This window comes from Dendropsophus ebraccatus, chromosome 9 (assembly GCF_027789765.1).
Source record: "Dendropsophus ebraccatus isolate aDenEbr1 chromosome 9, aDenEbr1.pat, whole genome shotgun sequence".
Lineage (NCBI taxonomy): Eukaryota > Metazoa > Chordata > Amphibia > Anura > Hylidae > Dendropsophus > Dendropsophus ebraccatus.
In genome coordinates this window covers 97,516,195-97,540,903 of record NC_091462.1, presented here as the reverse complement: position 1 = coordinate 97,540,903, position 24,709 = coordinate 97,516,195, and the positions used below count along the sequence as shown (strand labels likewise).

General features: G+C 42.9%; 1 protein-coding gene across 5 annotated transcripts; it reads left to right on the top strand.

The window, feature by feature from the left end:
- Window positions 1-454: 454 nt before the first annotated feature.
- On the top strand, window positions 455-24,422 carry TEDC2 (tubulin epsilon and delta complex 2). 5 transcript variants are annotated; one of them, XM_069983952.1, is made up of 12 exons: window positions 496-528; window positions 1,134-1,201; window positions 1,692-1,756; window positions 2,288-2,386; window positions 4,271-4,323; window positions 12,677-13,160; window positions 14,454-14,507; window positions 16,343-16,421; window positions 18,924-19,038; window positions 21,148-21,246; window positions 23,330-23,520; window positions 24,111-24,422. In XM_069983952.1, exons 3-12 carry the CDS (start codon window positions 1,728-1,730, stop codon window positions 24,249-24,251), a joined length of 1,344 nt encoding a protein of 447 aa, XP_069840053.1. In that variant the 5' UTR covers window positions 496-528; window positions 1,134-1,201; window positions 1,692-1,727; the 3' UTR covers window positions 24,252-24,422. The 5 variants fall into 5 exon arrangements, with proteins under 5 accessions (XP_069840050.1, XP_069840055.1, XP_069840051.1 ...); XM_069983951.1 differs by having other exon boundaries at window positions 1,134-1,251; XM_069983949.1 differs by lacking the exon at window positions 1,134-1,201 and having other exon boundaries at window positions 455-528.
- Window positions 24,423-24,709: the final 287 nt, after the last annotated feature.

Genomic DNA, 24,709 nt, shown 5'->3' with positions numbered 1-24,709 from the left:
ACTACTACAACTCCCATCATCCATGTGGTGGAGCACTAATCCAAAAGAAAAGCTGTCTATCATGTCCATAGCAATCTTATGGTGTTAGAACATGATGGGAGTTGTAGTCTTGTGACAGCTGAAATCATTGGGTGGTGGAAAATATGGCACATATGATAGTACTGGTACATGGCTAAGTGCTCCAGCCTAAGTAACTGTACTATCTCTATACGCTGTGTAGCCATAGAAGTACAGACTGACAGTACATTGCTATACATACACAAAACATGAAGGGTAATCAGCATTAATTAACAAAAGTGTCAATAAAGTTAAGCAAAATAAAAAAAAACAGTCTCCCGCTTGCAGCGCTCGAAATAGAAGGCGTCTGTTCATAGGCTGTGTGTTCTCGCTCTAGAATGTATCGGCTTTTCTGATTGGTGGAGCGGTACGCGTGCATAGTAACAGTTGCTAAGGCCGGTAGTTCTCTCTACTCTACTTCCGCGTTCTTTCCCGGGTGTTCCGTGCGCAGTGAACATAGAGTCGGATGTGGTGAGAAGATAATGGGGGACTGGAGCTGCAGGTGCCCACTGTATACATTGTATATATCATGTATAGTAGTGTATAGCTCTGGCTGCAGGTGCCCACTGTATACATTGTATATATCATGTATAGTAGTGTATAGCTCTGGCTGCAGGTGCCCACTGTATACATTGTACTTATATCATGTATAGTAGTGTATAGCTCTGGCTGCAGGTGCCCACTGTATACATTGTATATATCATGTATAGTAGTGTATAGCTCTGGCTGCAGGTGCCCACTGTATACATTGTATATATCATGTATAGTAGTGTATAGCTCTGGCTGCAGGTGCCCACTGTATACATTGTATATATCATGTATAGTAGTGTATAGCTCTGGCTGCAGGTGCCCACTGTATACATTGTATATATCATGTATAGTAGTGTATAGCTCTGGCTGCAGGTGCCCACTGTATACTTTGTATATATCATGTATAGTAGTGTATAGCTCTTGCTGCAGGTGCCCACTGTATACATTGTATATATCATGTATAGTAGTGTATAGCTCTGGCTGCAGGTGCCCACTGTATACATTGTACTTATATCATGTATAGTAGTGTATATCTCCGTCTGCAGATGGCTGTGGAGTGCAGTGACATGCTGGGCACTATGGCTGTCAGTATTTGCAGCACTTGGCTGAGGAGGTGAGGGCTGACTATAGAGATGGACCTGTACTGCAATAAAACTGCATTGTGTGAGTACAGCCCTACATGGGCCAACTTTTGGGAATAAGAGTTCCTATAAATGTTAATTCAGCCAATAATCGTCCATAGCAAATCATGTTCCCAGACTGAAAATTCAGCCATGAGGTGGTTAGGCTGATATTGCCCTGTGCAATGGGCCCAAGGATCAGTCAAAGAATGAGCAAACGCTGATCGCATGGTTTTTATCAGGTTAAAAAAAAAAAATCATAGGCTGTGTAACTGGGATGTGCGGTTGACAGTGACAAGTTTAAATAAAAGTGTTTTGAAATGGAGAAATCTAGATTTTGCTGCTGATCCATTGTTCCTGTGGATTTCATTCCTTTGCATTGCCATTCAGATATATTGTTACCGGCTGCATATTCCTATACTTCAGTGTGTATGGGATTACTTTGTATATTCACTATGTTGTCTCTTGTTTCTATTTCTTCAGGTGACAGAACACAGATTGAGTGGATCTGCTAGTCCAATGATGTTATCGTCGGCCTGCTCTCACAGGTATTGTCACTGTAACACTGACCGTCCATTTCCATATACCTGTATGATATAGCACATAACACTGACCGTCCATCTCCATATACCTGTATGATATAGCACATAACACTGACCGTCCATCTCCTGTATGATATAGCACATAACACTGACCGTCCATCTCCATATACCTGTATGATATAGCACATAACTCTGACCGTCCATCTCCATATACCTGTATGATATAACACTGACCGTCCATCTCTATATACCTGTATGATATAGCACATACCACTGACCGTCTGTCTCCATCTCCTGTATGATATAGCACATACCACTGACCGTCTGTCTCCATATACCTGTATGATATAGCACATACCACTGACCGTCCATCTCCATATACCTGTATGATATAGCACATACCACTGACCGTCTGTCTCCATATACCTGTATCGTATGGCTTATGGTATTTAGCCCATCTTTCCTTCTAAAAAGAGTGAATCTATGATTTCATGGTACCTACATTTTTCTTTACATCTATAACCTCCTTCCTTACAGGTTGCTGTCTCTGCTGAACCAGGCTCTTCTGATGTGCAAAGAAGAAGAGAAACAACTTGAAGAACAGCTCAGGCAGTGGCAGACACTTCTAGATAACTGGTATGTCTTATGTTGAAGTTCATTATTTTTTTTAATTCTGAGGTTACATACACGTAAGGGCACATTTATTATTTGCAACATTATCATTATTTTTTTCAAGTTTGTACTGTTTCCTTCATGTCAGTATGGACAAAAAAACTTGTAGAACAGAGAAGAGCAAAAGAAAAGGTGCAAACCTGCGTCTGTGCAAGAAAAGAAAAAAGGAATCATGTTCATCTTAAAGGGTTGTGCTGCGAGCATGTTACCAGGAAGGCACACAGAATATAGAGGAGCGAACCTCTGCATAAGATTACCGGTGGCTGCAGAAGATGGATGCAGCCCTAAGGATTCCTGGAAAACATGGATATAGCCATAGGTGATAGGCTTTATTCATGTTTTCCATCATTCCCTAGGACTGCATCCAACAACTTCAGCCAACAATTATACTATGTGGAGCATTAAAGCGACTCTGTACCCACAATCTGACCCCCCACACCACTTGTACCTTCGGATAGCTGCTTTTAATTCAAGATCTGTTCAGCAGGTGATGCAGTTATTGTCCAAAAAACAACTTTTAAACTTACAACCCTGTGCCCTATGGGAGTATCTGTGCCCTAACTTTGCACCACCCCTCCATCTCTCCTCCCCACCCTCTGCATCATTAGGAATGCCACTGAAACATTCTCTCCATGCTGAACATTGCACAGGTCCTTAACGATCCAGCCCATGTGCCAGGCTGCCACAGGTGCGGAATAGGAGGCAATCTGCCTGGAGCATTCCTAATGATGAGGAGGGCGGGGAGGAGGGACAGAGAGGTTGTGCCAGCCTAATGCATACACAATCCAGGCCACTCCCGTAGGGCACGGGGCTGCCAGTTTAAAAGTAAATTTTTAGCACAATAACTGCATCACCTGCCGAACGGACCGCAGGACAGATCTTGGATTAAAAGCAGCTATCCGAAGGTACAAGTGGTTGGGGGGGGGGGGGGGGGGGTCGCTTTAAGGTTTGGATGATTATCTGTACATTTTGTATTTTTAAATGTGATAGAAAATGAAAATGTAAAGGATAATCAATCTTTGAAAAAATAAATAAATAAAAAAATAAAGGCTTGGATAAACCCACATCTCTAATGCAGGATATAGCTGTCATGCTGGTTCTGACACCTGATGAGGAGCAATGTGTAGAATTGCAGTACCCAAGAGTCATGGAGACAGCCAGGATGGAACCGATTTGGATCAGAAGAGTGAAATAAAATTGTCTGTTATCGCGTGACGTGGACAATGCATTTTGGGGCATTCTCCTCCCCTCATCATCACTTGATGGGTTGCCTTATGACATAGGAGGGCATCTAGACAATATTAACCCCTTCAAGACAGAGCCGTTTGATGCACAAAAGTCCGGGTCAGATTAATGCAATGTTCTGGCCGAGACAGGAACTTTGTCTCAGTTTTCTATGAGTCCCCATAGAAAACCTCTCCTGCTCTGGGCAGTTCCTGTCTCGGCCAGAGATGTCAGCAGAGAGCACTGTGTCAGACTGAAAATAAAACAACACTTCCTGTAGGACATACAGCAGTTTATAAGTATGGGAAGACTTGAGATAATAGAAGTAAATTACAAATCTATAGAACTCTCACACCAGTTGATTTGAAAGAAAAAGATTTTCGCTGGACAACCCCTTTAATGGGTCCCCTACTCTGTATCATAATGTGCAAAATTTTTAGGGAAGATACATGGTACACTATACATACATTGTATGGAGATTATGGGGGGGGTCTATGGACTTGCAGTGATCAGCTTATTGTCGGGGACTTTCTTTATGAAGAAGAGTTGTCATGGTGTGGTAACCTCTAAAATTCTTCAGGCAGTGGCTTTTAGTTTTTTTTTTGTTTTTGTTTTTTTCAATAGGGATATTGACAGCGAACCACTGAAGCAAGACGATGTAGCAAGCGAGCCAGTGGGTGAGTAATCTGCGGTTACTGTAGTAATGACGGCCTTCCAGCTCCTTCCGTCACTTCTGTACGTCTCATTAATTCCACCATTGTATGTACCTCCATGAATGTATTCTGTTCCACATCTGTGCTGCAGGTGATCCGGCTATCCTGTCCTATACGTCATACGTGTCTGACAAGCTCCTGTTATTCTCAGACACTCTCCTGATGAATGCTTGTTGTAAAAAATAGTCGGGTTCACACTTTCCATATATTTGCTGGGCTTTTTCTGCAGCTGCCAGGTGTTAAACGTCAGTGAATGGGTTTTCAGTACTGACAGCTCCCTGCCACGTTGTCACATCAGTTAGAAAATGACAATTCAGCGCTCGCTCGCTGGGAATCTTAATTCCATAGTGACAGCCAGCGCCGCTGAACTTCCTCATGTCATCTTTTTTTTTTTTTTTCATCATAAATAACTATGGCAGCTGAATGGAAGCGCTATGGATAGTTCACTATTTTACAGTTTTTATTGGATTTGTTTCTCATGGTGCGTTTACACAGGCAGATTTATCTGACAGATTTTTGAAGCCAAAGCCAGGAACAGACTTTAAACTGGGAACGGGTCATAAAGGAAAGACTGGGATTTTTCAGTTTTTTCAAATCCATTCCTAGCTTTGGCTTTCAAAATCTGTCAGATAAATCTGCCTGTGTAAACGCACCATCAAAGTCAACCACAGATCTGACTCCTCAAACCAATATGATAAGATGTTACTATGGGGGGAGGCCGCTTCTGGGCAGGCATTTTGGCTGTCCATCTAATATATTGGCGGATAGGAATAATGAGAGAGGAGCTGCTGCTAAAGTGCAATATACATACAGTGATACTTTGCTCTCATCTCTTGAGGTACTCTAGTTAACCACTAGGTAGCGGGAACAACCCAGGAGACCTCCCTCTCTGGAGATGTTCTGACCCAGTCATCTAGACATCAGAGTTTGACCCATGTCAGACTCGTGAAATCCTTAGGCTGCATTCACACGTTCCGTGTTCTGCACATAACACAAATGCCTGTAACGGACTCTCCCCATCACGGGCAGCATCTATGATAAGATGCTGGGAGCGGGGGAAACTGTCATTACAGCACGGCGCATATCTGTACAGTTCCCCCGCTCCAAGCATCTAATTACAGATGCTGCCCGGGTGGAGGTGAGTCCGTTACAGGCATTCCACGTCAGTGTTATGTTCAGAACACTCTATTTTTACGCCTTCTTACACTCCTTACACTTTCTTTCAGCGCATTAACTTAAATAGACTGTTTACTACCTAAAAAACCCCACCCCATTACAGGCACCCATGTGATACACAACTGGTTTTAATGTTTTGGCAGATTGGCGTATAATTTTACCAATACTATTAGCCAGTCCTTTAAATGAACGATCACTATGGTCCTTAATCCTTGGGTGTGTTAAACATTGATGGTCATCACTACCCTGACATCATATCCAAACCAAGCAATCACTTTAAGTGGCAGTCCCATAATATATCATTGGAAGTGCTTTTATTCTTCCCATCATGCCAATAATAATAATCTGGGATGCTGGAAGGGAGACGTGTTGCATATGTACATTGTATATAGGAAAGATGCTATATTGTGTATATAGGGAAGATGCTTTATTGTGTATATAGGGAAGATGCTATATTGTGTATATAGGGAAGATGCTATATTGTGTATATAGGGAAGATGCTATATTGTGTATATAGGGAAGATGCTATATTGTGTATATAGGGAAGATGCTATATTGTGTATATAAGGGAGATGCTATAATGTGTATATAAGGAAGATGCTATATTGTGTATATAGGGAAGATGCTATATTGTGTATATAGGGAAGATGCTATATTGTGTGTATAGGGAAGATGCTATATTGTGTATATAGGGAAGATGCTATATTGTGTATATAGGGGAGATGCTATATTGTGTATATAGGGAAGATGCTATATTGTGTATATAGGGAAGATGCTATATTGTGTATATAGGGGAGATGCTATAATGTGTATATAAGGAAGATGCTATATTGTGTATATAGGGAAGATGCTATATTGTGTATATAAGGAAGATGCTATATTGTGTATATAGGGAAGATGCCATATTGTGTATATAGGGAAGATGCCATATTGTGTATATAGGGAAGATGCCATATTGTGTATATAGGGAAGATGCCATATTGTGTATATAGGGAAGATGCCATATTGTGTATATAGGGAAGATGCTATATTGTGTATATAGGGAAGATGCCATATTGTGTATATAGGGAAGATGCCATATTGTGTATATAGGGAAGATGCCATAGTGTGTATATAGGGAAGATGCCATATTGTGTATATAGGGAAGATGCCATATTGTGTATATAGGGAAGATGCCATATTGTGTATATAGGGAAGATGCTATATTGTGTATATAGGGAAGATGCTATATTGTGTATATAGGGAAGATGCTATGTTGTGTATATAGGGAAGATGCTATGTTGTGTATATAGGGAAGATGCTATGTTGTGTATATAGGGAAGATGCTATATTGTGTATATAGGGAAGATGCCATATTGTGTATATAGGGAAGATGCTATATTGTGTATATAGGGAAGATGCTATATTGTGTATATAGGGAAGATGCTATATTGTGTATATAGGGAAGATGCTATATTGTGTATATAGGGAAGATGCTATGTTGTGTATATAGGGAAGATGCTATGTTGTGTATATAGGGAAGATGCTATATTATGGATGGATGTAATTAGACAAGGTTAGATTGGAATTAAAATGTCAGATAATGCTTCACTTTGGTTACTTGGGAACATGGAAAGGATCCAGGCTCCCCTAAAGGGAATGAAATAATTGCCAATCTTTTCTTTGCACAGATAATAATGGCTGAATTGTTCTCTGAGGCATCAACTTTGGGATCGGAAAAGACTAATTAGAATAATAAATATGGAATATTGCGTCTTTGCAAAGAAATACAATCTCCCCCCCCTCCCCTCCAAAAAAAAAAAAAAAAAGCTGGGGTCCCTAGATGTACACCATGCCTGTGGAGGAGAAAACAAATGTTAAAACGTATTGTACAGAGGGATTAAAATGGTGACATGAGGAGTTTTTCATTCTTCTACCAGATTTTTTTTTTTATCTTTCTCTCTGCTCCTCTAGTCACAGCTTTGCATAAATCAGTAGAACAAGTGAATAGAACAAACTATATCTTATCAGAGAAAATGCCTTTCCTTCCACTCCTTCCTAAACTCAAACTGCAAAAATCTGTCCGGAGAGGAGAAGGGCTTCTAGCCAACTGAGGGATCTAGTTACATGCTGTCCATTGGAATCTGTGGAGAAGGGAAAAATATCAAAATATTACCCCTGCAGCCAGATAGGTCCTGTGTTGTAGCCAGGTATGCCCACTGTAGTTAGATATGCCTTATGTAGCCATGTACTCCCCATGCCGCCAGTCACTCACCATGTAAGATGGATCCTAATATCATCTTTACAGGCAGCAGGAGTTGATGTCCGGTGGTAGGTATTAAAGAAGGGCAGGCTCCAGGGGTTCCTTGGAGATTTTTTTTTTTAATAAATTAGATTTTAGATTAAATAGAAGTAAAGTCTTCCAGTACTTATCAGCTGCTGTATGTCCTGCAGGAAGTGGCCTATGTTTTCCCAGTCTGACACAGTGCTCTCTGCTGCTACCTTTGTCCATGTCAGGAACTGTCCAGAGCAGGAGAGGTTTTCTATGGCGATTTGCTGCTGCTGTGGACAGTTTCTGACATGGACAGACGTGGCAGCAGAGAGCACTGTGTCAGACTGGAGAAATACACCACTTCCTGCAGAACATAAGGCAGCTGATAAGTACTGGAAAATATGTAGAAGACGGCACTTCCGTGGCAGCGGTGCTCGAGGTAAGAAAAATGTTTAGATGTTAGGAAGAGCCCGGCACTCACCAAGTAAATTATGCTGCTTTATTGTAGTGTCGCAAACATATGGTACAAGGATGCGTTTCGGCCAAGCATGGCCTTCTTGGCCGAAACGCGTACTTGTACCATATGATTGCTACACTACAATAAAGAAGCATAATTTACTTGGTGAGTGCCGGGCTCTTCCTAATATCTGATATGTACTGGAAGACTGGAATTTTTTTAAATACATAAGTAATTAAGTATAAGTAATTTATGAATCTATATAACTTTCTGACACCAGTTGATTTAAAAACATTTTTTCTGGAGTACCCCTTTAACCGCACAGTGTGTACTCCCCCAGTCTACACATACCAATGGTATAGAGACATCATAGCAGCTAGTCTCCTGTTTCTGAGTGTGTGTGCCGTGTGTAGAGACACCTAGAACCAGAGAGAACTGGACAAGCCATTGCAATCCTCTTGGGCCCAGAGAATAAATATCGGGGAGCTACCTGTTGGGGGGTCTACATGTCACATTTCTGTCTCCAGCTGTTTGTAGGCCCCTCTGGGGTATACACACTCTGCCCCAACATACTTACATTAGATTTTTTGTAGGCCCCCTCTGGGGTATATACACTCTGCCCCAACATACTAACATGAGAAGATATTTCTTCATTGTAACCAAGTCTGTGTTTTTTCTGACTAGGGAAACAACAGGGTTAATGGTCTCTGGGGTTTATTACTGTAATACCGAGACTGATGTTTCCCTATAACAAAAAGTAAAGCGGCAGGGTACCATTCCCCTTCCTGAGAGGCTATTTAAATCCATTTAATTTCAGCCAAAGCTCCCAGTATTACTGTGAGAAGATTGGAAGCCCTCACAATGGGAGCCATCTCGCAGACAGCCGCTATAATACCTAGTTAGATTAGAACAAGTAATGTATGCTAATTCCCTGCGCGCTGATGAGTTCTCTTCTCCCTCTTCCCCCTGTTTGCGGGCAGAAGAAGTGATATTCTGCCTTCTATTTATAGAGCCGTTTGTCTGGAGAATGAGATACTTTAATCAGAATGAATGCCCTCATTTTCTGCCTGAGCCTCATTCATTTTTTAATTCATTTGATTCCAGCTCGGATTGTTTTCCTTCTGTTTATACAATAGCGGACAGGGTTGCCCTATGGAAGCTCAAATTATCTTTTTCAAGTGGTTTTACCATTCTCCCGAATACATCTGCCTCAATGCAGTAGAGACATTAGCATCATGAACTCCGAAAGATCACTAATAGCGGATCTGAGTTACTGCGGCCCTTTACTTTCTCCCTGCTTAATAAGAGAGAAACACATATCATAACCTGACTATCTTAGCCGTGCCATGCCAGGCATGATGGATCAGTCTCTCCTTATTTGTGTATGCAAGAGACCGATCAATGGAGCTTGGAGGGGTACACAGAAGCTGGCACAGGACCACCTAGATCAGTGCCCTCCAAACTGTAAGGCGCCCCCTAGTTGTTGGTGAGGCAGTTTTCACAAGTGTCTTATAAGTTGCATAGTTCTTTCACTTTGTTCTCTGGTTATGGAACATTATTCAATTATTATTATTTTTTTTTTAATGTTATACTGAGTATAGGAGACAAATGAGGTAGACTAGTTTTGTTTTTGCATGAGCTTCCACCAGATGGCGAGGCCCCAACATCCTCCTGCTCATCCATCACTTTGCTCTTTTGGGTGAGGCTCCACAGTGTGTGCAGACGTATCTTGTGTTGTCATTTCCCTTTTAAAGCGACTCTGTACCCACAATCCCCCCCCCCAACCACTTGTACCTTTGGATAGCTGCTTTTACTCCAGGATCTGACAGAAAAAAAAAGGAAAAATTGGCAGCACATCTATGACTCTATTCACACTGCAACATGGCGACATGGTACACTCTGTTTGATCAAGTAGTTTGCTAAGATCCTTACTTTTTAATACCTATAGAGCAGGTGTTTACCATGTCTACGCTGGGAGGAGTATATACAGTAAGCCCTTGCACCTGTGGGTTGCTGTTGCACCTTCTGTTTTTTTAATCCAAGATCTGTCCTGGGGTCCGTTCGGCAGGTGATGCAGTTATTGTGTTAAAAAACAACTTTTAAACTTGCAGCCCCGTGCCTAACGGCCGGGGCTTAGAGTATCTGTGCCCTAACTTTGCACTACCCCTCTGTCCCTCCTCCCCACGCTCTTCATCATTAGGAACGCCACTAAAACATTTTCTCCTGTCTGAACATTGCACAGGTGCCTTAACGATCCAGCCCATGTTTAGTATCCACACAGCTGATGAATAGGAGACAATCTGCCTGGAGCATTCCTAATGATAAGGAGGGACGGAAAGGGTGTGCCAGCCTAATGCATACACAATCTAGGCCACGGCCGTTGGGCACGGGGCTGCAAGTTTAAAAGTTGTTTTTTAGGACAATAACTGCATCACCTGCGCGGACGGACCCCAGGACAGATCTTGGATTAAAAGCTACAAGCTGTTTGGGGGGGTCGGATTGTGGGTACAGAGTCGCTTTAAAGGAGTTATCTAATATGAGAAGAAGCACAGCTACTTTCTTCCAAAAACAGCGCTACAACCATTCTTAGGTTGTGTGTGGTATGACTATTGCATTGGGGAAAAAAGGATCAAAAAACAGTTCAAAACGCATGCATTGTTTTCAGCGTAGACCAAAATGTGGTTGACCGCGTTTTTGTGTATTCTAAAAAAAAAATACGTTTTGATCCCTTTTTTTTATCCATTTTTTTAAAATAATGGAAGTCAATGGAAAAAGGATCAGAACGGATGCACACAAATACATCCGTTTTTCATCCGTTATTTGCAGAAACTGATTGCAGTGTGAACCCAGTTTTACTGCAGTCAAGCCCTTGCACTGCTGCGCCATTCATAGTCTATGTGCCGAGGAATAATCCTTGTCAATCTTCATCAAATGTGGAACATGGGACCCGTTAGATACATCTTGTAGATTTGTGGGGAAGACTTGTATACATATTCAGTGGTGTTGCCCTTTAAGATTGCAAATCCTACTTTATGAAATGAGTGTTGAGTATTGGCACGTGACTGCTGGTGCTTCACTTAGTGGGTGTCGGTAGCAATAGATCTCTGCCTTCAGGGACTCGTTGGAGCTTTTAATAGCATTACTATGTTGTAAAAGCTGTGGGCTGAAATCGACATGTTCATTTCTCGACTGCTGGAAGATGGATGTGGAGGAGGATGTGTTGATTGACGGGTGATGTTACCGTCTACTATTTCTACCTTGCAGAACCACTTACCCTTGAATAACTTGAATAATTCCAATTTAATAACTCATTCATTGTACAGTTAAACCCTTGGAAAACCTGATGTCTTCCATTAATGATCATCTTATTATATAGGTAGGAGAAGTAAGGAACCACACTGGGTCCCTAGAAAAGTGGGATTCTGAGATAGGGATAGGGAATAAGTGTATAATCGCTGGGACCCCCACAATCTTGACAGCGAGGTCTCTATATTGCGCATGTTCACCACTGCTTTATTCATTATCTGTGGGGGATGAGTGCTGTATATGATTACCTTTAGCAGTCCCATAGACAATGAATGTAGAAGCGCTGTGCATGCCTGTTGCACAGCCCTGAGCAGGTGGAGATTTCTGCGCCTACCATATGGCAAGAGCATGTCAGGCCGGTTTTAACTAAGGATCCTATTAGACTAAGCGATTTTTAACGATTAGCGATAAAACAACACAAACGAGATTGTTTATCGTTAACCTGAAATCTTTCACCATATTACACAGAACGATAGTCGTTAGTTGCCATCATTACTACAATTGTTCACTCCATCTGATCCCCTGCATAAAATTTCACTTAACGATTAGTGAACAAATGTTGAATTACAGCGAACGATTAACAATGATCCCTGACTGGGATTACACGGCACGATTATCGTTTAAATTTGAACAAAATAACAATTTTCCACGCTATAATCATGCCGTGTAATAGGCGTGTGCCTCTTAGTGAATCTGGCGGGGCACGCTGGTCTTTATAAATATTCCCCAATATGTCAGAATTTCATTATTGAGGCCATTACAATATCAGCACCACATTGGTCATGACTAGTGTTGAGGGGACAGGCCAAACTGTTCAGGTTCTTCAATGTTCTCTGAACGTTCTTTGACTCCCTGTGACTGCAGAGGTTGTATTTCGCCCTAGGGAGTCCTGGAAAACATGGATACAGCCATAGGCCTCTCCGCTCATCACTAGTCTTTACCTTTAGAAGATATGGCTGCAGCCCATTGTGGTGAATGACCATGCATGTAGGTGAGAACCAACAATTTCCGCTTTGTTTCTGACCCATTACCAAGGTCTAGTGATGTTATGACCTGGTGATGTTGTGTGAGTGTGAGTATTCTTACAATAGATGTCCTTAGCATACGCTTATTTCTCCCTTTGGTAGAGACCCAGCCATCACCGGAGGATCTACAGGAGGTGGAACTCCTGAACAAAGCTCTGGAGAAAGCCTTAAAAGTGAGAAGAACCAACAAGACAGACTTGGTTGTTAGTAAAACTCCATCTTGTGTACAGACGCCATCTTCTTGCCCAGTGACTAAAGAAAAGCCCATTAAAGCTTTAAGTAACCTTATACAGAAAGGAGCAAAGCCCGTGACCTACCAGCTGAACCCTCCTTACAAAACTGTTCCTGACAAGAGAAGGGTGCAGAGACCCAGACAAGGGGCATCAAGCAAGAAGTCTTCAAGTGTAACGCCCTCCGATCTACCAGCTCCCAAACTGAGCAGCATTGGTGATGGTGGACAAGTGGAGACGAAGATCAGCACCACCCAACCATGCACTGCATTGGCCAAACCAGTCTCTCCGCCATCCACAGCTTCCCAGCCAGAGCGGGTGCAACCACAAAAGCCTCGTACTTTGAAGGAAACCGGGTAAGAGTAATTTCTCCTATATTATATGTGGAGTAGGCCTCTTATAAGACCGATTCTGCCTTAAAGGGGTTGTCCGGCGATAAAAAATTATTCACAGGATAACACACATTACAAAGTTATACAACTTTGTAATGTATGTTATGTCTGTGAATGGCCCCCTTCCCCGTGTCCCACCACCCCCACCCGTGTACCCGGAAGTGTGGTGCGCTATACATTACCTGTCACGTGCCGACCACGGTCTCCGATCGTCAGCAGTGACGTCTTCTTCAGGAGGCCGGCGGATCTTCCCGAGTGCCGGCCGCCCTCTGCAGCGTCATCCGAAGCTCAGCCGCGATTGGCTGAGCATAACTGTGCTCAGCCAATCGCAGCTGATGACGTGGCCGCGTCATCAGCCGCTCAGCCGCGATTGGCTGAGCACAGTTATGCTCAGCCAATCGCGGCTGAGCTTCGGATGACGCTGCAGAGGGTGGGCGGCACTCGGGAAGATCCGCCAAGCTCCCGAAAAAGACGTCACTGCTGACGATCGGAGACCGTGGACGACACGAGATGCGGTGAGTATAATGCACCACACTTCCGGGTCTAGCGTGGGTGGGGGGAAACACGGGGAAGGGGGCCATTCACAGACATAACATACATTACAAAGTTGTATAACTTTGTAATGTGTGTTATTCTGTGAATAATTTTTTATCGCCGGACAACCCCTTTAAGGAAAGAGTTATCCACATGGGCAAAGTCTTGTCCAGTGTTTCTGGACAACAGGACTAACGTAGTCAATGCAGAAAACTGTCCCCTTCCGAAAAATTTCTTTTAAAGGGTTAGTTCACAAAACAATCTTTCAAATCAACTGGTGCCAGAAAGTCCCAGAGATTTGTAATTTACTTTTATTAAATAATCTCCAGTCTTCCAATAATTATCAACTGCTGTATGTCCTGCAGGAATTGCTGTATTCTTTCCAGTCTGACACAGTGCTCTCTGCTGCCACCTCTGTCCATTTCAGGAACTTCCCAAAGCAGGAGCAAATCCCCATAGAAAACCTCTCCTACTCTCCAGATTGGAAAGAATAACACCATCGTGCAGGACATACAGCAGCTGACAAGTACTGAAAGACTTGAGATTTCTTAATAGAACTGAATAACAAATCTCTGACACTTTCCGACACCAGTTGATTAAAAAAAAATATTTTTTTGAACTACCCTTTTAATATATTCTTACTTTTTCTAGTCTTCTGCAAATGAAGATGTTACTTAAGAGACCATTTTCTTAATGGATTATCTGCTTTTTCCCTCCCCACAGAGCAACTCTGAAGCTGCCAGTAGAGTATCAGCAGGCATACAAGAAGAGCAGCAGGTGAGAGTCAGCCCTATGCCTTTATTGCCTCTGCTATTAATGTAACACTGTATGTGATCTCAGTTACTGGAGTTGATCTCAGTTGTTGGATTTTTTTCAGTTTTTAAGTGACTTGCGGTACGGAGTTCTAGTAGTTCCAGTTATCACATAAAAAGTATAAGGGTAAATTCACACAGGATGAAAAAGTTGCACATTTTACCTGGGCAAATAATTGAGATTTTCCATGTGGCATCCACATACAATAGATATTTTTTGCATGGAAATTTGTCACTTATCCAGGCTTAGAAAAACATGGCCACTTTCTTTTGGAAAGAGCACCTCCCTTGTCCTCAGTTTGGTTGTGGGTTTTGCAGCTCTGTTTCATTGAAGTGAATGGAGGGGAATTGTAATGCCACACGTAACCTGAGGACAGGGGTGGTGCTGTTTTGCAAGAAAGTAACTGGGATTTTTCTAATCCTGCATAACCCCTTTAAACTAGAAATTATATGCAAAGCAGTACTTATACATCACCTTTAGGTTGTAGCTCTTTCTTAAAGGGATACTCTGAAAATCTTTTTCTTCCAAATCAACTGGTTTCTGAAAGTTATGCATTTGTAATTTACTTAATTTCAAGTCTTCCCATACTTATCAACTGCTGTATGTCCTGCAGGAAATAGTGTATTCTTTTCAGTCTGACCCACTGCTCTCTGCTGCCACCTCTGTCCAGAGCAGCAGCAAATCCCCATAGAAAACCTCTCCTGACAAAGATGTCAGCAGAGAGCACTGTGTCAGACTGGGAAAGAATAGGCCACTTCCTAAATTACACATCTACATAACTTTCTGAAACCAGTTGATTTGAAAGAAAAATATTTTTTTGCTGGAGTACCCCTTTAAAGCCAGTGTTTGCGCTCCTTAAAGTAGCCTCAGAACATAACTGGGGAGAGGAGGCCTGTCTGCTGCAGCTGAGCACTGACTCTGTGGCGCTTCATCTTCAAAGGAAAATGTAATCGTTTTTCAGCCATAAGAAGAAACCAGTTAGTTGTACTGTGTCAGCTCTGTGCTGGTGTCTGCTGCTACCTACCTTATGCAGTAACCTCACTCATCTCTAGTTCTCTTGTATGTTGATGAGAGTTCTCCATAGCCAACAAAGTGGCTAACTACAGTTGTTCCTCTATGATAAAGGGAACCTGTCATCATCTATGTGAAGCATGAGTCGCCCCAATGACCCGGGAGTGCATGCAGCATGAAAGTGATGAAAAGTTCCTTTTACGAAGAGCAGCTCCGAAGCCCAAACTGCGAGTGCAGTAGTGAGGAGAACATTAATGTACGGTTTTAGGATTTGGGTTGGGATGCCTTCCATATTTCACTGCAAAACCAAATGAACACAACCTTAAGGGGTTGTGCGAGGACAGATATTGATGGCATATCGCTGTGGTAAGCCATCACTGTCTGGACGGCAGGCACACGACTATTGAGTCACTCTCCTAGCAGCGCAGACACTTTATTCTAGCAATTGTAGGGGGAAGTCACATCATCCCAACCTCTGCCGATCATTCATGTCCTAGCAATACACCATCACTGTCTGACCTGACACAACCCCCATAGGCCGGGAAGCAGAAACATTGCTTATAGGTGATATGGGTTCTATTGGGGCGTCTTCTCTTTATTCTAGAGATATATCATTTTTTTTTTTTATTTTTTTTTTTACATGTGACTTATTCCACTTACGTAGCGCACATTTCACTTACTAGGAATGTATTGAGGTCTTTTATGTTCAGCGTAATAAGAGGCTCTGAGGAAATTGGGTTTGGCGATCCCATAGTGAGATAACCATACTGTTTTCCTGTGTTTTATAGATTATGGGAGAAGTTCTGTACCATTCAAGACCATCTTCCTGCTTCCAGACCCTCATTTATACAGAAGCTGCAAACAACTGTATCCTCTTCCTGCTGGGTGACGTAAACGCACCGTCCAATGCTCCTTAGAGAATAGATAGGCCATTGTAAAATGTCCTGAGCCTCTGCTAATAGATGTATATCACAGGCCCAGCTGCCAGCCATGCATTCCTAATAAAATCTGTCTGCCGGAATCGATGATTTTATAAGGGAACAGGGCTGCTGTGTGTTTATTGCTTTATATTCATTTATGCTAATGTTTGCAATCCGCTACACAGGTTAAATGCTGTACTCTCACTCAGCATGACTGTGCATGGGAATGATCTATTTGCTGAATGAAGTCTACATTTGTATCTGCATAATAATATTATTACCGTATAATTGTTAGTGACAGTCATGTTGGCTGACGCAGTTAATAGGGCTTTCCTGGACTTTGTGATTGATGGCGTATCCTCATCTTATCAGCTGATTTAAAGGGGCTGTGGTGCGTGGGTGATCACTGCTGCCTCTTCATTGTTTTAACAATGACCTGTACATTTCGTAGCTGCTGCATCTGACACTGAAGCTCTCATTGTAGCCTCATGTAGTACCAAGCTTAGCCACTACAAAATGTATGGCACTGTAAACCATGAAGAAGCTGAGTGATCACAGACTAATCATGCCATTGATAGATTGGAAGGCCGGCATCTGATATTAGCAATCTATACTAAGACAGGCCGCCTGTATTAAGGTCTCAGAAAACCATTTAAGCCCAGTTAATAAAGCATAAGACTTAGATTTTTCATTTTCTCCCTAATAACCATTGTATAAGTAAGTGAGACATAGAGCTTTCTTATCCTCAGTGAGTAGAAAGATATAAAGCATATAATTTTATTAAATGGGACACACCAAATCTAATATTACAGTGTTCTTCCATCTTCTAGTAAGGAGTCTGGCATTTCTCTGTGGTTCTAATTCTAAAATCATTTAACTTCAGTGATCATTGTTAGGACCAAGCTAAAATGGAGCTGGGGTGCACTGTTGTCCTGTACACATACCTTTTGCAGACTGTATGTACTTTTTAGGCCCTGTTCACACATGGCAAATCACGACCGTGTCACAGAGCGGCCTCTGTCTGAGATGTTCAACCCGACCGCCACTGCGGTACTGGCTAGGTTAACAAAACTTCTTTCTAATTGGAATGCAGACACATTCGGGTTTGCCCACACTCCAATTAGCCATAGCCAACAGTGTAAAGTATGTCCGAAGCTGTACTTTACATTGTCTGCACAGTGTGTTTCGTGCAGCCACACAGAATAGACATGTGAGTTTTCTGTGCGGCCGCATGCAATCCCGGATGGAGTGTATACAGTGTGTATACACTCCAGCTGGGTTTCCATAGTAGTTAATGCGATCAGCCGCTGTGATTAAACAGCCGTTGTTGCAAACATGCACAAACGGCTGTTGTTTAATAAAAAAAATACACTGTGTGAATGGGGCCTTAAAGGGGTAATGGCATATTGATAGGCAATGTCATAACGTCATAATCAGACCTGTGGGACCCCCACCTCATCCTGAGAATGGAGGGGCCACAGCTCCAAGTCATCTGTCTGCCCCCAATAGCAACCATATCACATCGGGTCCTGCTGTTGGGATGTTGACATATATACAGTAGTATTATATATCACCAAGTCAATGACCAACCCTGTTATACCTGATCAGTCAAGTCCTCCAGAGCGAGAGCTGCACCCTGTCTTGGCTGATAGGGGGCCGACCTAGTTATTCCTGACTAGGACATCCCCTCTAATTTTTTTATTGTGTATAACAGTATATATAACAGTCTATACATTATTTAGCACATTTCTCTAGTGCAGGGCACAATATTTCCTCAAAGGGGTTATCCAGTGCTACAAAAGCATGGTCACTTTCTTCCAGAGACAGCACCGCTCCTGTCTTCAGTTTGGGTGAGGCTTTGTTACTAAGTTCCATTGAAGTGAATGGAGCTTAATTGCAACCCACACCTGAACTGGAGACAAAAGTGGTGCTGTCTCTGAAAGAAAGTGGCCATGTTTTTCTACTGCTTGATAACCCCTTTAATCCTTAGTTATGCTCTATCCCTGCCTAATGCACTAACCTTACTGACCATCACTATGATAATAATACAATTAAAGTCGGTATTACACGAGCACATCACGGCAGCGTTTTTCCATCTGTATCATGCCCACATGTCTGATGATCTGAACCTGTGAGTGACCTTTGATGCTGCCAAATCGTCTCTTAATTGTCAGGTCATAATACGGACACATTAATATGGTCCCTTTCTACTCTTGTGAGTAGAAGCCGAAGCCACTTAACGTATCTAAAGTGACTTCTTTTCACCGTCGTCGATCATATAGGGAAGAAGAAAAAAAATCAATCAATAACGCAGTGTAATTACAGGTAATGATTTCTTTCATTAACTCTAATAGCGATGTTATCGCTCATCTCTAATATTCATCGCTTCGGAAGCCGCCGCACAGTCATACAATATCATTTCATGTTGCGATCCTTAATCAGCCATCAGTTCGCTCCTGAATCTCCCAAGCTCAGCCTTTTCCAGATCGAGGAAGAGACGACGCGATTACACCGAGAGGTCAGAAGTTGGCGACACAACGTAGAAGGTGCCAGTAACTGGCAAGGTGAGGGTGTGAGCGAGCAGCCATGATGATCCCCACAAAATGAGCTGTAATCTGCCAATGCTTCACAGCACTAGAAGATCTATAAGTATTGGCAGGACATCTGGGTGAATTACCTGGTAATAAGCGCTCGGCTCTGCAGACAGTCGCCTCTTCCCCCCTTTAATAATTAAGCCTGTGTATATATTAAACATCTCCCAGCCTGAGGCTTTCAGAGCAGGAAAACCATTATTCTGGAAAGAAACATTTTGCGGCTTTTCTAGCATGGGTCGCTGTGACCGCTCAGCACCTCCTTTTTCATAGGAGAAGCGAATGCACTTGATTCTGTGCGGCACGTACCAGGAGCGTGCTATGCACTGGCATTACATGACTCACGTTGCTTGTCCAACCTCAATTGCAGCCTGCTGAGGTGCCATCAGTCACAAAGGCTGATTGCAGGGCAGAATTAACCCCTTTCAGCAGCCGGAGCTGAGGACGCGGCGTTCCTTCATCAGCGGTCATTCACGTGGCTCTGCTGGAGATGCTTGTTGTTATCGCAGAGCATAAAAATATATAACGCCGCCTGTTAATTCCTGATGTACATAACCGAGGACTGTGGACATAGAGTTCACCCGCTGTACAATATTCTAAGGATATTACAGACAGCAGGAGTGTTCTAGAAACATTATTCACATTAATAAAGGATGTGAGGGCGGCTTCTATTCCTGGGAATATGAATATATAATATATATATATAGATTGATTCAGGTTATGTTTATTAACCTCCGCTTAGTGCTTATTATATGATATAGCTCAAGCGTATTCAACATCTAATTATCAGCATACGTACGGCAAGCCGCAAGCTCCCGTTCAATGAATTGATTGATTGTAGTGTGAATATACCTTAGTTATCTGCCGTAATCCATTAGTAGTCCTACTGGAAGTGATTGATTTAATGTCCGAGGATATGATGGGGAGATCAAAAGCTTTTATAGCATCAGAGATTAGAAGAAGTGAAGATGGATATGATGCCAGGGATCTGTTGCACGCAGTCGGAGCATGATGAGAGTTGTAGCTTTGCGGCAGCTGGTGAGCCGCAGGTAGGAGGACACTGCCATAGGCTGATATGCAAAAGAATACTGCAGAGACACCATCACATGTCTCGACGTCTGTGAACTAGCCAGACCTTCCTTGGGGAAGAAACAACCAAGCCAAGTAATGTCTCCAAACAAAGAAACCACCCAAGTAATGTCTCCAAACAAAGAAACCACCCAAGCAAGGTATCCATCCACAGACAGCTGTTTCGGGGTATTTGCCCCTCATCAGTGTGGAGTAGGATTCTGGCTAGTGGGAGCAATGGGGCAACGTTCTAGAATACACTGACGTCGAGACACGTGATGGTGTCTCTGCAGTGTTTTGGTTAAGCTCCCTGAGGTCAACCAGCGTCCTTTTACTGCCATAGGCTGAGGCTGCATGCCGAGTTCTGGAGAGACAGCAGCTGTCCAATGCTCCATGGGAAAATCTCTACAAAATTGTCTTCAGCTTGAAAAGAACTTCTGACATGTCATAGTAACATATCTGTACTTTTTTACCAGTTGTGGTTTAGGTTCCAACACTCCCACTCCCCCAACCCCCTCTGAGGGCTGTGCGCCATGGGCTGTGTTCATCTCTCTCTTCAGAGGGTTGCACAACCTGTGGCCCTCCAGCTGTTGCAAAACTACAATTACCATCATGCCTGGACCCCTTTTAGCTTTAGTCATGATGGGATTTGTAGTTTTGCAACAGCTATAGGGTGGTAGGTTGCTCACCACTGCCCCATTAGTACACCAGACTCTCTAAAGCTGTTCAGTATCTCGAGCATCAGCGCTGTAATCCTAGTTTCCAGATATATACATTAGTGTCATGCAGCACGCCTTTAGATCCAGTATATTCTTTTCATCCCATGTGTTCCTTTAAGATAACAGGACATTCATCTGATCTGTAATGAGTCTTCACACCTGCGCCCACCTCAATTTGGCTTAATGCTAAGAGATCTCACATCCAGAACGAAGAATAGAGTCTTCTCTCTGCTAATGATGCTGACATTTGTAATGGATCATATCTGAAACACTGTCATTTCTGTGCTCTCTAAAGGTCCGGCACGCTGGCACAACTACCACTCGCTGCTGTTTTTGGAAGCTCTACAAGAAGAAGTGGCCAAATACCAAGCGGAGCTGCAGAATCTCCAGCTGGGTAAGTGACTGCCGAATAATCCGGCCAGACGTTGTAGTGCGCCGCGCCCTCATCGGAAGGCTTTGAAGTCACTATCCATCATTTGAATTACAAGAGGTCTCCATCTGCTTCATAAATCCCAGTTTATGCAGTGAAATGAGCACTGACTTACAATGGAATATTTCATTGTACATCCTAAATGCAATGTGACCATTGTAATGCCATCATAATGAACATGTTACTTCTGGATGAATAAAATACACCCAGAAGACATCATTGGTTAAAGCCAGTACAATACACCTGTCCGTGCCCATTGTTACAATGAGAAGACCTAGTGCAGCATTGCCCCCATTGATACAGTATGTTCTGTAATATGGCCTATGCGACTACCTGTTTATGGAAAAGGAGCAGAAGGGGAGATAAGTTTGTTGACCCTGGGGCTGTGATATTATTTGTGCAGAGTAAATACTTGTTAGTATAGAGGCGAGATGTGTAGCGTCAAAATGTCGTTAGAGGGGAAATATCAAAAGTTTTTTTATGTTGCAAAGACTTGTCAAAAGTTTTGATCACTTGGGGTGGTGAGTGGTGAGACCCTTTCAATGATCTGTAAAATTAGCCAGGGGAAGAGCTCAGGTATGCGCTTCACTTCTTGCAGCCTTTTCCATCTTGTTGCATGAGACAATCCACACCAGTTTTAAATCCCCACCCCCGTTAAGCATTGCTCCAGATTTACTAAGAGGATTTGTAGCTGGCACGGACCCCCATAGTTCACTTACTGCTTCTGCTTCACTAGAGTGGCCTTTTCGGCACCTTGGCACTGGGTTTGGCCGCAGCCTCTACACCTCCTGTTGTTAGACCGAAGACGTTCTGTACAAATCTGTGACAATCACCATTACGACAACTCTTGGATCTACATCTGGCGTCTTTGCCGTATTATAAAGAAACACAGTTCACAAAGAGCTGCATGTGTTTCTAGGGCATGCTGCTTTTACGTGGTATTACTTGCCATTACTGACTTTTTTTTTTTTTTTTTTTTTTTTGCAGTGATTTTTCTTTTCTTGACTTAAATGGGAATAAAAGGCGCACAAGGAACACCACATTTCTAAAAAGTGCTGCCAACATTGGTCTTGTCCAGGTTCCCAGATGCCCACAATGGCCATGCGCTCATGACGTGTGACCAAGTCTTTAAAGTAACGGCCTATCGTTAGAATGCACTGTGATTATGATCAGAGTTCTGTTGTTCTCCATCACTCTAATGTCTATGGCTGGGAAGACTGTTTTATGGTCCTGGCTTATTATATGGAACACATTACTAGGCGGTGAATTGCAGAATTCATTCTCCCTGATGTTAGATAATAGCCATTCCTGCGTCCCCTCCAGTGAATTGTACCAGTATAGCTCCACAGCTGGTGGGATATAGTTATGGCGGCACAGAACATTAAAGTATATTCTTCATACCGACCACAATTGCGGAAATATCACTTTGGATAAGCAGGGGAAGCAGTATCTTTAGTAATTGCCAGTATTGCCTTCTAATAACCTTGTTTTATCTCGGGTGTCATTGGTCCTGACTAATCTGTATGGGCAGAGGATAGAAGCCGCTCACCAGCTGCTGGATTTCTCAGGATTTCAATCAAACTATTAACCTTTAAAGACAGCCTTGAACTATGGGTGTCCAGAAAAAGTCATCACGTATCCCGGACTTAAAGTGCAGAGCTGCTTTCATGTCTGTCTTTATTTGATGTGAGCTGGGATATGTTATCACTTGTCCCCAACAGCACGGACTCGTATGGACTCTCTTACCTCCGTCCCCTCTTACAGACAGTAGATGAGGGTGAGAAGGAATAACATGTCTACAGGATCAGACTACACAGGTGTGTGTGTGTAGTCTGTTACCAAGGAGACACCTAGTTCTACATAGGAGCTGTATATACAAAATGGTAAGGATCTTTTTTTAGGTCCGAGTTAGGGGCCAGTTACTTAGGTCTTATTGAAATATTAAAAGAATATCAGTTGGTGAGATTCGGGATTATCAACCAGGTTACTTTTTTATCATTTGTACAGTTTATTAATATTTTATGATACATCTCCTTCCACTTTATAGCTGCTGAAGAATATAGGAACTGGGCCGAAAAACTCTCTATCAATACCGCTTGCCCAGGGCCAGAAGGCTGCTCCTCTGTGTACAGCAGGTCTCCTCCTGTGCTTGTATATAACCATCCACGTGAGCTTCATGAGCTGACCAGCAGCCGTCTGAGAGTGCTGGAACTACAACAGAGGATTCATCTACAGAAGGTTAATGTGCAGTCGACTACTACACAAGAAGGCTAATGCTGTGGGCAATATACCCTCTGCTTGCTGTCTATGCCCCTCTTATGTTTCTCTTTTTTGCGCCCACCCTATTGTCTCTTATTGCCCCACCCTCTTGTGTCTCTGTTCTTGACCCATCCCTTATACCTCTGCATCCCCCTGTTAAGTCCTGTCCCTGTGACACCCCCTCCCCTGCTTGTTTCTCTTAAATCCCGTCTTATGTATTTCAAACGCTCCTTTTTCTGTCTTTTGCTGCCACCTCTCTCTTTCTTCTCCCCCCCCCCCTTCTTTCCCCCACACCAGCTCTTCTCCCTCTTTTCCTTTCTTGCATCTCTCCCTCTTCTGTTATCTCTTGCCTCCTTCTCCTCCTTGCAGTCTGTTCCTCTCCCCTTCTCCTACCTTAGCGGTGTGTAATTCCCTTGCCTCTATGATGATTTCCCCTCCTATGTTGATTACCTTGTTCTCGGGCCTCCAGCATCGCTGTATCCACTTAGTTCACATTAATAGCGTTTAATTGCTGCGGCGCTCACTCCGCCTGTAATGAGCCATCAGTGTAACGCTGTGATCTCTCCCAGGTGTTCAGTGAAGAGCTGCTCGCTGAAGCAGAATCCTGGAGTCAGAGTGCCCCGACCTCCTGCCTGCCGCTCCGGGCCATCTACACCCAGCTGTGTGAGGGGGGAGACACGTTCCCAGTACTGGTGCAGGATGATGGCTAATGCCAAGGAGAGGAGCGAGAGGACATGCCAAATGCCGTCATCTCTGATCCCCTTTTCTTCTTAACCCTTCTGCCCCGGTGTGAGACAAATAAATATACAGATTAATGTGTGTGAGTTGTTCTATTGAGCTGTATGATATGTACATTTATTTATATTTTAATAAATATGAATCAGAATACGCTAGTTATTGTCTGTATTTTTTTTTCTGGAGGAGATCACTGCCATTCTAGAGCTGAGACTTTTCCATTTTGACTAGTCTTCAATCCATTTGAACAGTAGTTCTCGCTTTCTTTCACCTCTTTCAGGTTTTGGTTGCCATTTGCATTTGCAGGCATTTTATTAAAACGTTGATTTGAGAGAAAAAAAAAAGTGTAGAAAATTATCGGCGGCCCAGTGAAAATTGACTTATATTATGAAGTTTTTCTGATGAAAAAACAAAACTTTAATTTTATTAAAGA

Excerpts from the sequence above, each read along its gene's own strand:
- TEDC2 (XM_069983949.1), top strand. The coding sequence starts at position 1,728 with ATGATGTTATCGTCGGCCTGCTCTCACAG. Across the intron at positions 1,757-2,287 it reads TCGTCGGCCTGCTCTCACAG|GTTGCTGTCTCTGCTGAACC; the intron begins GTATTGTCACTG and ends CCTTCCTTACAG. Across the intron at positions 16,422-18,923 it reads TACAGAAGCTGCAAACAACT|TTCGCTCCTGAATCTCCCAA; the intron begins GTATCCTCTTCC and ends ATCAGCCATCAG.